General features: G+C 38.6%; 1 protein-coding gene across 1 annotated transcript in view; it reads left to right on the plus strand.

Annotated features, from left to right (window-relative positions):
* Positions 1 to 13,232, plus strand: part of c1qtnf12 (C1q and TNF related 12) — a 29,002-nt gene extending 15,770 nt beyond the window's left edge. The window contains exons 2-8 of the mRNA XM_008414533.2: positions 3,180 to 3,284; positions 3,402 to 3,513; positions 4,250 to 4,434; positions 6,140 to 6,248; positions 8,129 to 8,222; positions 10,110 to 10,188; positions 10,269 to 13,232. Of these exons, the coding sequence (XP_008412755.1) occupies positions 3,180 to 3,284; positions 3,402 to 3,513; positions 4,250 to 4,434; positions 6,140 to 6,248; positions 8,129 to 8,222; positions 10,110 to 10,188; positions 10,269 to 10,367 (783 nt within the window). The 3' untranslated portion in view covers positions 10,368 to 13,232. The remainder of the gene's footprint in view (positions 1 to 3,179; positions 3,285 to 3,401; positions 3,514 to 4,249; positions 4,435 to 6,139; positions 6,249 to 8,128; positions 8,223 to 10,109; positions 10,189 to 10,268) is intronic.
* Positions 13,233 to 13,814: the final 582 nt, after the last annotated feature.

The following is a 13,814-nucleotide window of genomic DNA, read 5'->3' on the forward strand; positions in this document are numbered from 1 at the left end:
CCTGACTAAGTGTAACTGGGTCTATATTAATAGTTTTATATTTCCACAAAATGTGTTCTTTTATGTATTTGTCTGCTTCTACTTGACTGTTGCTGTGTTCCTCTGTGTCTACTATAAGAGGTTTGGTCCTTCAACTCCGCCTTATTTTCTTCTTCTTTTGTTCAGGGTCCTCCAGGACTATTATAAATATTAAGTTATTAATTTCCTCTCCCCTTTTGTTATTCGTTCCACTGGGGAGAGGCAAGTTTTATAATCTATTGTAATCCTTTCATTTATATTGTTCAAATGTTTATTTTTCCTTCTGTATTAATGATAAGTGTTTGGATATTTTCATTTGAGTTGCTATTACACCTTTATATCATTTGATGCATGCTAACTATTATTTTGTATAGATCGGGTTGGAGAACTGGAGCACATGCTAGGTGCTAATGCTAATATCTCCCGATTGACAGATTAAATAAACGGATACCGCCTCCAAACCCAGACTTGATGTCTTGTGGTTTGTCTGATCACCACACAACACACACAACACAGAAATCCACCGGTCACATAAGCAGGCACACTGTCCTGTACCAGTGTGCTCTGTCTTAGCCTTCTCTTGTTGCCTTTCTTGCCATCAAGCTACCATTGAATAGTAACAAGTGTAATAAACCTTTCAAAAAATATAAATAAAATTCTTAACTTGTATGAAAATTGCATTTCTTAACATCTGATTTTTATAAACACTGAAAAACTAATTCAATGCTTGATTTTTTTAAACTTTAAAATTCAAAGAGGCTTTCGATCCAACTGTACTCCAATATTCAGTATTCTTGACACTTGATCGCTTTTAGTTTTTATCCGTTTCCAAACCTGGAAATAATATCAACGTATGCAACAACCTGCCGGCAGCCGGCGCAGAATCTGTTTATTTTGTCTGCTGTCAGCGAGAGACAGGGTGCAAGTGCTGCAAATCCCAAAACATAAAAAAAAGGGAAGATTTCTCCTGCAGCATATTACAAAGACAAACAAGGAGTTACTTTGTTGCGGTGCAACAAGAGGCATGTCTTCAGCAGAGCAGAAGGGAGCATGTTGGTTTAGTAGATAAGTGATCTGTGTTCTGCTGCCAAACCTAAACAAATTCCATTTCAGACAGCTCACCTCCATGCCTCGTCTGTATCTCCTCTTCTATCTCAACTCAAGGCTCCTGGACGTTCAGGGGAAAGTTGGGGTAACATTTGAGCTCCATTTAATTGGAATTCATTCAGCCTCTCATTTTACCCAAATGAAAACAAACCAGTTGCACCAGTGGACATAAAAAATGTTGCTTCCAGAGGCCTTCGTGCTTCCTTATCTGTCCAACAGATCGTAGTCTGTTTGCCGCTGTAATTTATAATAAATGAGGTATTCCAGAGTAATAAAAAACTGACTGTTTAACTTATCCATATATATCCACGTTCTGCATATACTTGCAGTCTTTCTTGTTAGAGTTCAGTTATTTTCATAGGGCTTGAAATCAAGACTAAAAAAAAGAAAACCACTTTTCTGACTCTGAGGAAGGAAAAAACATTATGCAATGTTTTTTCCTTATCATAAACTACAGTAAATGAAGTCTGTTGTTTACAGCATTGAGATCACATAGAGCAGCAGGGTGCTTATTGAAATTTTAATGTGGAAAAACTCCACAAATGTATATTTACATTAATCCTCCTTGGCTATTTTGCACATACAGTCATTTTCCTTGACCTTTTCCAGGAGTTTTATGTGATAGAGAAAATGCCAAGTAGTGTTTAATTGTGAAGTGGAAGGAAAATGAAACTTTGTTTTGAACAATTTTTGAACAAAATGAAATCTGAAAAGGATGCCGTGCATTTTGATTTAGCATAACTTCTTCCCTGCAGTTATCTATAGACATCTTCAGACTGAAATATCTGTACATTCCTGTTTGCAAAACAGGTTAGATGGAGATTGGAGTGCAGTTTTCAAGTCTTGCAACAGATTCTATGTTGACATAGATCTAGACTGAGTGAACAACTGAATGTGATTTCATCCAAATCATTTTTCTGCTTGTATGTTGAGTGTTGCTGTCCTGCTTGAAGGGGAATAAGCATCTCTAATTTGTTTATCTTAAATTACGTGAACTCTGAAGGATATTATTTGTGGCGAAAAGCGGCCTGAAAACAAACGTCCAGTAGACTACTCTGATCGCTATTTGCAATAAATTGAGTAGCTATTTTCATTTTACTTCACCACTCTGCACAACTTTGTTTTGCGTTTCTGGTAAAATACATTAAGGTTTGTGGTTACAGTGTGACGGAACATAAAAACGTTTGAGGTGTAATTATATTTTCATGAGTGGCAATATAAAACGGGCCTCCTGTGTGAATTAATTAAGAAGAAAAAAAGCACATGAGGAGGACAGTGACTGATGCCAATGCGAAAAAGGCTTGATGCTGATGAGTTATGAGAGGAAGAGAGGAGGAGGTTTCCTTGTTTGACCATTCCCTGCTGTCTGGCACCACTTAATTGTGTCTTAGCAGGAGCTTTTCCAAAAGTGGTTTTAAAAGAAACAATAATGACTTTGTACTAATCTTTGTGGCTGTTCTGCATTACATCCCACTGGGCAGAATTACTTTACTGTAAAATGAATGATTAGTTTGTTGACACAACAGTTTTATATATTTTTTCCTTAAAAAGCCAAACGACTTATTAGGCTTTAAAGAAAAAAAAAGTTTCAAATACATTTGCATCACTGAGAAACATGAGGCAGAAGTTGTCTTTATAGCCTTATTATTTCCATATTGAAGCACTATTGTTGCTCTGTAGATACACTACCGCCTCATAAGAAGGCTCTGAATCAAATCCCAGTTCACATGTACGGTGGCCCAAAAGGGTTATACCAAAGCCACAACACAACAACATAAAGCCACAGCAGAAATTAAGCTAACTTCAGCTTTGCATAGATTTTCTGTCAGCATAACTTCTGATTTAGCAATGGTGGGAATATTGAAGTCCAAAAAAAAGAGGGCCGGTCCTGAAACACTCCAATCGTACTCTGTTGAGTGAACTTCGTGTCTTATTCATCAACAGGTTTTGCAAATCTTCTCACAAAGATGTAAACAGAAGGAAGCATTTGTAGAAAATGTATGGATAAATCTAGCTCTGGGTGTAATCACTGACGGTTTTCTTCCTTGCTGCAGACTTCTGATCACCAACGGGTGGATCCACTAGGGTCATGGATGGATTTTGTCAAGCGACCAGTTGGAAACCTCCCCAGAAAGTGCCGCAAACGCAGACCAGCTCTGGTAAACCTAAACTGTCTTTTCAGTCTCTCAAAAGAAATGTTACTGTCGCTGATTATCTGTACAAAACAATAAGCGAATCATTCATTTTAAAGCATGACTGTTTTTCTCTTCTGATAGCCTGGACCACCGGGTCCTCCGGGTCCACCGGGCCCCCAAGGACCTCCTGGCTTTCCAGGGGCTGAAGTGACCCAGGAAGTTCTTTTGCAGGAGTTCAAAGACATGATTAAAGGTAAACACATCGCTACACAGAAAACCATAGGATTTAAGAGGGAAGGCGCTGATCACCTTCATAAACTAGAATTGTAGTACATGATGTTAACAGTGCTTACAATGACCCAATAGAACCAATTATTGGTAGACAGCAATCTGTGCAAAGCTATAAGTCTATTTTCAAACAATTGGCTCCTCCCATGTCAGTCAGACATTTCCTCTGGAGGAATCCCAAGACATTCCCAGGCCAGCCAAGAAGCATAGCCTCTCCCTCTCTAAGGCAGAGCCCAGATACTCTATGGAAAAAACTCATTTTGGGGGCTTTTATCTTCAATCTCATTCTTTTATTATCCACTTAAAGCTCGTGACCACAGGTAAGGGTAGGAACGTTGATCGACCACTCAAGACCATGGTCTCAGATTTCGAGGCACTGATCCTGATGAAGTCAGTAGGACAACAATATTTGCAAAAACCGAAACGGATACCATCAACACCTCGGCTGCACCTAGAAACTCTGTCCTTAAAGGAACATAATCAGTGACAATTTCAAGTTATTGCTGCTAAAACTGGTTCTATGTGGATTGTGACTTAACAATTGAGAGGTTTTTGAAACTACCCATTGTCCAGATACACACGAACTTATTAGCCAAAACCAACTGGGGGGGCTTTTAGAGCGCAGAACATCATGTCAGAAAAGTTAAAGTTTTACTGTGAGGTGACTTTGCAATGTAACAACCAGGCTGTATTCCTCTCAGAGGCTACAGAAAGGAGGGCAGTGGCACTTGACAGGCAAACAAGCCCCAGCCAGCAACCTACAGCCCTCCTGACACTGGAGGGAATGGCCTCCCACCGCCGAATACAAGAAGCTTTCCACTGCAAGCTCAAGGGACCGGTGGTGGTGGACAAGAAGACGCTGGTGGAGCTCCAGAACTTTCAGACAGTGAGTTTGTTTAAAACCAAGTAAATGTTTATGAATCAGTGGAGCGTTGCTCTCCTACTTGAAAAAGTAGAGTTGTGTCTAATCCTCCTCTGAACGGTTATTTGCTTTGTTTTTCTGTCTTAGCTGTGAAAGAGTGAGTGTTTGGTAATTGTTGCTTACTTTGGATGTGGGAGAATTTTGAAAGGATCAACCCCTACCTCCCCCCTCTCTGGTAAATGGCATTGGCAACACATGTTGTGCCATTCTGAGACTCAGACTGCCTTTTTGGTCAAAAATATCCCCTTTTTCAATCCTACACATCACTCCCTGGGCAGCACACAAAGGAGACTCTGTCTCCGACTTGGAATAATGTGTGGAGAGGACAGAAATAGAGACTGTTAGAAGAAGCATGCAGAAGAACTATGGGCTGTTAGGACGGGCTGACATACTGTGGCTGGAGGAGGGATGATTACATGCCAGTCTGTTTAATATAATAATAAGGCAACATGGTTTAACAGCATTAGACATTTATAGTTCAGGATTTTGCAGTGTCAAAAGAAGAAAGTTTAAAGAAAGCATTTGATCAAATTGTGCAGGGTCAGAATTAATCCTCTTTGGTAAAATCTAATTTAGCGAAAAGAGAATTTTCGCAGACATGACATGTGGAAACACTATCTTTTTGAAAATTTAAGCTTCCTTTTGCAACTTTTAGAAGCAGTTAGCATAAGCAGAGTAGCAATTTATTGCATGCCTCACTACTTATGATTGCAAATCCATTGACTTAAGTCTGAGATTTCTAAGTCTGCCAACTCTTCCAAGTCCAGGATGATTAAATGGATAAAACTAAGTGACTTCTTTGTGATCTCTTCAGCTCACCTGTTATCTGTTGAAGTCAGTTCCAGGTCACGTGCTCACTCTGATGAAGTGTCACCAAAGTGGGCATAAATTGTTGAGCTCTTGAAACCTGAGTATGAAATGGTCAAAAACCAAAATGCCAACCCCACTCAGGCTTTCCTTGCTTGCTCTAATTCAAATGAGGATGTTAACGGCAAAAAAGCAAGAATAATGTGGCATTAGCAACATTTAAATGCTGTGATGCAGGGAGGACCACAGATGGAAACTAGGTGGTGCTAGAGAACCTGCACTTCTTCCTCTGGACAAATACTGCCCTTCTGAAATTGTTGTATTTTTTGTTTGTTTTTTACAGTGTAGTGTGGACTGTAATAAATCTCAGACTACTAAGGCATCCAGCACTTTCAAGTGCCGCACAAGGTGCCGTTGTTTAACACTTAAGAACCTGCAACCCAAAATGTCTGTGCACGCCTCTGCTGCGAGAACTAACTCTTCGCCTTTCCAGGTTCCTGCAAAGCTCGTTGGCAGGTCAAAAATGATTATTCTGCAATTGGATCAAGGCGTCAAGATCATGTCGTATCATGAATCCCAATGTCGGTCCAACTCATTAAACTCTCCTTGCTTTTCAAATATTTTTGCGACAGTATTTTAAATTGCTGTGTTTAGGCAGTGCAACTGATTCATATTCCTCCTCCCTGTTGCCAAAGTAATCTTCATAGACTCGGCTTTGACACATTTAAACAAGCAGTTTGTATTTTCTTTCCGGATTCATAAAGAGAGAATAGTCGCCAGTGGGGCAGTTGTCCTACAGAGACCAGCGTGTCAGTATAATAAATCATCCAGATATCAGTTGAGCTGTTTTCTTTGCTTTCAGCCGCCTGCTAAAGGAGCTTTCCTCAGGGGAAAAGGAATGGACCAATCAACAGGGAGGTTCACAGCCCAAATCACTGGGATATACCAGTTCTCTGCTAATGTCCACATCGGTAAGTCACAGTAACTTTCCTTAATGTAATTTATTACACGGTAAAGCCTTAAAGCCCCCTATACACCCATATACGTGTTCAGACTCTTGCAAGCAAATTATAAGGAGACAGCGGTTGTTTACATTGACCTCACCCTTGCACTTATGTGGATTCTGTTGAAAATGTTAAAACATCATCATCCTTATCCACACATGCTTAGAACAACCAAGCAACGGCTTTGATTCAGATTATGTTTACCTGTTCACATACAGAGGTAAAAAAATGAGAAAGTACACTTGTTTTACTTTTTATTTCTGATATGAATCTGTTACAAACTGATGTAAAAAGCAGTTTAGGTGACATGAGATCCTGAGAACTATAATTCCAGTGCCATTTGCACTGTTTTTGGATCCCAAGTGATGATGTTTTGAAAGCTTTAAGATTTATTTCTGCATCATAAATGTTACATTGTAAGGATTTATGAATCTTGAGGGTAAAATATTTTATTTGGGAGGCATGCCAGGTAAAAGCTCCCATCACAAATGAAAGAACATTGGAACAGGCTTATAGAAAAGGATGAATATGTGAAAAAGTATTTTTTTCTCACTGTTCTCCACACATGGATGAAAATTTGTGATACTATGTCCTTCAAACGGCCTGAGAGCCTAGTTAAAGTGTAAGACGACCTCTGTGAAAATGCCAGGACATTTAAAATGCAAATCTGATGTAGCATTAGTGATGCTGTGGGCCTGTTTGTCTATCACCACCCCTGGGAACCTTGCTGGAATCTTATGCGTCACAATATGAAGCCTTGGAAATACTGAGACATTTTAACTAAAGATCTGGGGTCTCATTTATAAAGCCTGAAACTTGCATACGTCACTTTCCACTCAAAGTTTGGGATCTATAAAACACACAGGTGACGGGAAAATGTGCTGTCCCTAACGCAAACTCTGGCTCATGTGTGCAACACATGCCTTTTTTGGAGACGGGGGCAAAATGTCGACACAGACGGTGAAGTTAAAAATAACTCGATACCGTTCTGACAAATGGATGCACTGGCATGTGGAATTCAAAGCTGTGGTTATCCTGCACCTTTTCCAACAACACTTTTTCCTTCCATTCAACTTTCCATGAATATGCTTGGATAGAGTAGTCTGTGAACAACCAGCTTTTTCATGACTTACCCTGTGGAGGGTGAAAGTCTGGACATCTGTTCAGTCAGCAGTTTTTACCCATGACTGTGTAGCCTGGAAACCCAGACTGAAAAATCATATAGAGACTCAGAAAACCTTCACTGGTGTTTTTACTTAGTTGGCCGATTAGGGTGCGGCATCATGAGTTTACAATATTTATTTAATTTTTTCACAATAATCACAATTTCTGAGTCACCGAATTCTCTCTAAGCCATAAGTCATCAAAATTACAAGAAATTAAGGATTGAAATATTTCTCTTTATAATGGATTTCTGCAATATATGAGCTTCACTTTCTGAAATTGAACTTTTTCTTGGTATCCTATTTTTTCAAATGCATTTATATTCCATACAAAAGGAGTTTGCACAACATTTTAGCAGTAGGCTTCTGATGAAAGTAACACTTGCGGTTTTGTTAAAAACATTTAATTTCCTTACATGGAACTCGTTTAACACCGTGAATAAAAGTTAAGCTGTAATTTTCTACATTTTTATGGAGGTTTGCTAATATTTCTCATTTATGATATAGCATTTATAGTTGTTATTTCTAATATTTCTGTAATTTATTTAAAATACAAGGATTTTACACGTCTGGATCAGGTGAGCCAGTATGCAGTATGGGGAGGAGATGTTGGGAGTTTTAAAAGAAAATCTGTTTAAATAAGCCTCAGTGATTGCATGATGGTAACTGTTTGCATATTTGCAGATCACAATGAGGTGAAGAGGAGCAAAAGTCAGCTTAAAGCCAGAGACAACGTCCGTGTGTTGATCTGCATCGAATCACTCTGCCACAGATACACGTAGGTGTCCTGGAAAGCATTTAAATATTATAAAGACTAATTTGACTCATATGTGAATCTAAATCACATTTCCAATGGCAAGGAAATTGTATTTTTTTTCTCCATTTGGTATTTGACGGTAAGTAAAACCCAAAAGTTCATAATTAATTTGAACAAAACTTGCAGAACAATTGCACTTTACGTGCTTAACATTCTTCCTCGGACAGTTTGTTTACCTTTGCCTTAAAATGGTGAAATTTAAACAGAGTTTAATGCTGCCTCAACTTTCACTGGAATTTATGAGCTGTTAAAGGTGTGGTCTGTTACACTTTGCATGGGACCAGTGTGGCATTTCCTGTATAAAAGCAGCGCATGTCTTTAAGGGAAATGTCCCCTCATTTAGAAAAGTCGTCCCTGTCGCCAAACTAATCTTTATAGACTCACCTTTGACACTTTTAGGGAGCCTGTTACATACAACAGCTCTCATAGTGAAATGCCCTTATTTGGGATTTGGGAGTCAGATAATGAAGAACAAAATACTGCTGGCTGGAGGGGAAGAAAAAAAGCAGAGCAAGTCTTTGTTCTTTCACGTATTTCAAAATGTCTGTTTACACAAAGTCAAAGAAAAAGGTTGAAATGATTTACTCCCCAATCTCTCCCCAGAGCTCTTCTAGTGTGGTACAATAAGAGAAAAATATAAATAATACTATTATGATGGGTTGCTTAACCCAAAAGAGTACTTAACTTTTGCTTTTTGAGCCAAAACCCCAGTCTGTCTCCGGCTCCCACACATGAAAATGAGGAGAATGTGAAATGAGGTTCACTGGGATGGCAGCTGGAGCAAAGACAAATAAGACTGATTCGCAATAAAAATTTCACATTTTCCACTTAACACAAGCCAGTTCCTTCACTGTGCGGTCAAAGACGGAGAATTAGTTTCAACCATCTATGCAGGACAAAGCCAAACTAGCAAACTGGCTTATTTGATTTCTTGCTCAGAAGCTTATATACTTTAATCTGCTTTTTTATGCACGTGACAGCAGCTAGGTATTTAGGTTCATTTTTTTTTACATGCTGTAGATCTCTTTGAAGAAGCCAAGAGAAGATTAACAAATCAACTTTTGTTATGTTATGTTCTGCTGATAATACAAACAGACTGAAAGGTCACAGAAAGTGGATATTTTGGAACATTTCATCCAATGGGAAGATATATCAGAATATTTATTTATAGTGATGATCAACAGACAAGAGAGACCAGACTTTTGGAAATTATATAAACACAAAGTTATTCCCTCTTTGGGAATATCTATCACATGAATTTCTGTCTATTTAAGCCTGCATAAAATAGACGATCGTTTGCCTAGAGAAGATAAAATTCACACAGCAACCAAGTACACCAAATCACTTCTCTCACTGCCCTGCATCAAACAATCCAAACCAATTGAAAACCTGTTCACCCCCTCACCTGTTGTGGCTGTGCAACAAGATCCACTGTAGGATATGACACAAAAACCTCTAAAAAAATCACTGAGCAAACTTCCTTCTTCACGAAATGCAAACAAATAGGAGTACCTTTGAGTTCTTGGTAAATGGTAACTTAATTAAAGTTTGATTACAAGATGCATAGCTTGGGACTTCTGGGATTAAAGTGTATTGATCGGGTACTCCGAGGCACTTATAAATGCTCCTGGAACTCAATTACAGGAGCACTTATAAGGCACTTAATGTTGGGTCATGTTTCAAATAACATTTTCCAGTATGTGACCACATTTTAAACGTAGAATAGAGTGATTTGTTCAACGATAGCAGCCTTTGAAACTACACTAATAATCTAAATAAAAAAATGTACCTTCAGCATTAAAACTGGGACACATTTAAATTGTTTTCTTCTTGATATTTTCGTTACAGTTCACTTGAAATGATCGTTGGATTAGAAAGCAACAGCAAGATATTCACTGTGAATGTTCAGGGTCTGCTGGAGCTACAGGTGAGAGAAAAGCCAAACAAGCACATAATAAGAACAGCTCAGGTTTTCATTAACACCAGTTTTTATGTGTTTCTTCGCAGGTTGGCCAATACACTTCCATATATGTGGATAACGCAGCTGGTGCTTCCATTACAATACAAAACGGTTCGGATTTCATGGGCATACTGCTTGGTGAATAGCCTCACACTGGAAAAGGGCATCCCCAAGCCATCCATGGTGTCTTATGGTTCTTTGTATCTTTGAATGAACTGCCATGACACAAGACAAAAACCACCAGGGACTTTTGAAGGAAAGATGAGTGGCTAATATTGACTTTACTGCCCATCAGATGGTGAAAGGACACTGTGAAGAACTTCAAGGCTGAGTTTGTTTTTCACAATGCACTGCCACTTCCATGGGGAACCTGGATGCATGCTGCCTCATGTATGAAATAACCTGAACATGAAATGGAGATTATGTTTGCATCAATATATTCTTGAGGCTTTTTTGAGATCTTTGCAGTAAACCAAACATTATTCTTGTTCACTGTTGTTCGTGGAAAAGCTAAAGAACATGAAATATCACAGTCATCTGTTTAATATATATTGATATGTAATTGTTTTGTCTACAGTATTTGTCATTTACACACTTGTGAGATGGTATTTGTTTTTGGATTTAAATTCACAATTTTATATAAATATATGTATATTATATAGTACATAGACTCTGTGAGTACACTGGATGATTGATGCTGGATAGGCCTCATACTTTGGCATCATACAGACATTAGAAAAACTAAGTACACCCATATAATTCAATAATTTGCAGAACCCCATATTTCTTGTAATTGAAAAGCTAGTAGCAGCAATAATTCAGTTTTTTTAATGTATTGCCACTTTGTCCACTCTGCTTTATAACATTTCTTCAGTCTGTTGAGTTTTGTGGCCAATCATTTATCTCTCAAGGCCTTGATCACTTTCTTTTTCAGGTCTTCTGTAGTTGTGTTTGGGGGCATTTGCATGTTAATGTGTCAGACAGATGGTTTTACATTTGGCTGCAAAATATTTTGGCATAGAGAGGAGTTCATGGTCAGCTTAATATTTACAAGGTTCCTAGTTTATGCAGAAAAAGCCCAAAACATCCATCCATTCATCCATCCATTTTCTTTACACCCTTGTCCTATAATGGGGTTGGGAGAGTTGCTGGTGCCCATCTCCAGCTAACGTTCCGGGTGAGAGGCAGGGTCACCCTGGACAGGCCGCCAGTCTGTCGCAGGGCAACACAGACACACAGAGACACACAACCATGCACACACACACTCACACCTAGAGACAATTTAGACAGACCAATTAACCTAGCAGTCATGTTTTTGGACTGTGGGAGGAAACCGGAGTACCCGGAGAAAACCCACGCATGCACAGGGAGAACATGTAAACTCCATGCAGAAAGACCGGGGCCGGGAATCGAACCCAGAACCTTCTTGCTGCAAGGCAACAGCTCTGCTCAAACATCAGGAAATGCATAATATACCTAAGAAGACATGCTATTTAGCGAATAAATAAACTCTTACAGGGCTGCTATGTTAGCAAAATTGTGCTTTCCAATTTGATCTGGAAGTTAAAATTTCTGAGTTCCATGTCAGAATAATCAATTGGGTTATTGGTTTCATACTAATTATGAAAATCCAATATGGCTGCTGTGCATACAAAATTCATCATGGTTCCTATTGTACATCACCAAACTTCCTGTCCTCCACTCCGGAGGACACACAGAACAGCAATAACTAGACACTGCTACTGAAATGGTGTCACATTTTTTTATATATATATATATGAAACAGGTTCTATGGGCTGCTGTGAACACTTTGAATAAGGCACAATTACATGAGGTGAGGTGATTTACCAGTAATAATCCAAAATAGAGATGTTCAAACAAAGGAATTATCAAAAATAATCTGGTGGGTAATCCATTCATCCATCCATTTCCTTACACCCTTGTCCCTCAGTGGGGTCGGGAGGGTTGCTGGTGCCCATCTCCAGCTAACGTTCCGGGCGAGAGGTGGGGTCACCCTGGACAGGTCGCCAGTCTGTCGCAGGGCAACACAGAGACACACAGGACACACAACCATGCACACACACACTCACACCTAGGGGCAATTTGGAGAGGCCAATTAACCTGACGGTCATGTTTTTGGACTGTGGGAGGAAACCGGAGTACCCGGAGAAAACCCACCATGCACAGGGAGAACATGCAAACTCCATGCAGAAAGACCGGGAATCGAACCCAGAACCTTCTTGCTGCAAGGCAACAGCTCTCTGGTGGGTAATACTTTCTCCAATAGTGTGTTGCTACGGTAACGAGCATTGGTAATCCTACGAAAAAAGCCATGGAGAAGTTTATGAGAGCGCTTATCAAATTCAGCTGACTTTCAACTCGCAGTGGAAAGTGTAGCAGGCCAGCTATTCAACAAAAGAGAAGGAGACGGTGGTGGTGTTTCTATGTGGGATTTTGGGGTAATTTGCTTTCATTCCAAAGATTAAAAAATAACTTTGTTGTTGTTTCCAGCCTTTTTTCTGCCTTGGCCTCCATTCAGACTGCATTGTAAATGTCCCTTGTCCAGTTTTTAGAATGAGAAGCCTTGGATGATTTTTGTCCTTCCTTGCCATGTACTATAGATGTATTATCATGGCAATGTCCCCATAATTTTTGATTAAATGCCAATAACTTGGAGCAAAACTGAAATTTTGAAGACCAGTCAGTAAAAATTTCAACTAAAATCCTTTGACGTCAAAAAGCAGTGTTTGTTGAATATTGTTTTATGTTTTTGTGCAACAAAAAATGTGTGCTGCTAATTATTTACAATAAAAAAAGCAGCAAAAACCTGCCAAAAAGTTGTTTTTATGTTGCTAAATGTTATCGACATCAGTTGCTGATGATAATATTCATTAAACAATCATTTTATATTCAACCTTTAAATTCTCTTGAATCTCAGTTGTTTCCTTTGCTCACATGTACTGTCTTAAAACACCCAAGTTTGCAATAAAGCTGCTCTCATTCATCTACTATTTTTCTGATATTTGTTGTCATTTGTAAAAAGAAGTCAATAATGATAAAATCATGATTTATAAATATAAAGCTTAATTGCACTATCACTCTTGTGCTGACAAAATAGAAAATGTACCCTGTGTATTTGTTTAATTTAGGCTGAATTTCTGTTCAGAAAGTCAACAAATTCCCTTGAGACTCTTTTTACAAGCTGCAGGAATTCAATAAAATAATTATTCTGTCGAGTCAGCAAAAGCCTGAGGAAAATTACACCAGCAGTAGAGCCCAATAACAATTAAATACAGAACCTGTAATTAACACATAAAACAAGTTCCTTTTTTAATCAATTACAATTGTCAGAATATATATTTTTAGAAGTTATACAAAAACTGTTTTGTAAACTTTGTAACACTTTCTCCACCTTTTATGTGAAATACATTCTCAACATTTTTTGAGAATGCATCTTATTAATTTGGCTAAATACTTGTATTTAGAGTTAAGATGAAAAATAAAAACTCTCTCCATCTCTCCAAATTTCAAGAAGACACCTGAAGGTTTTGAGTCAAAACTAATTTTTATTTCACCCATTATTAATTTCATCC

The sequence above is a fragment of the Poecilia reticulata genome, chromosome 7 (assembly GCF_904066995.2).
Source record: "Poecilia reticulata chromosome 7, P_reticulata-male-v2, whole genome shotgun sequence".
NCBI lineage: Eukaryota > Metazoa > Chordata > Actinopteri > Cyprinodontiformes > Poeciliidae > Poecilia > Poecilia reticulata.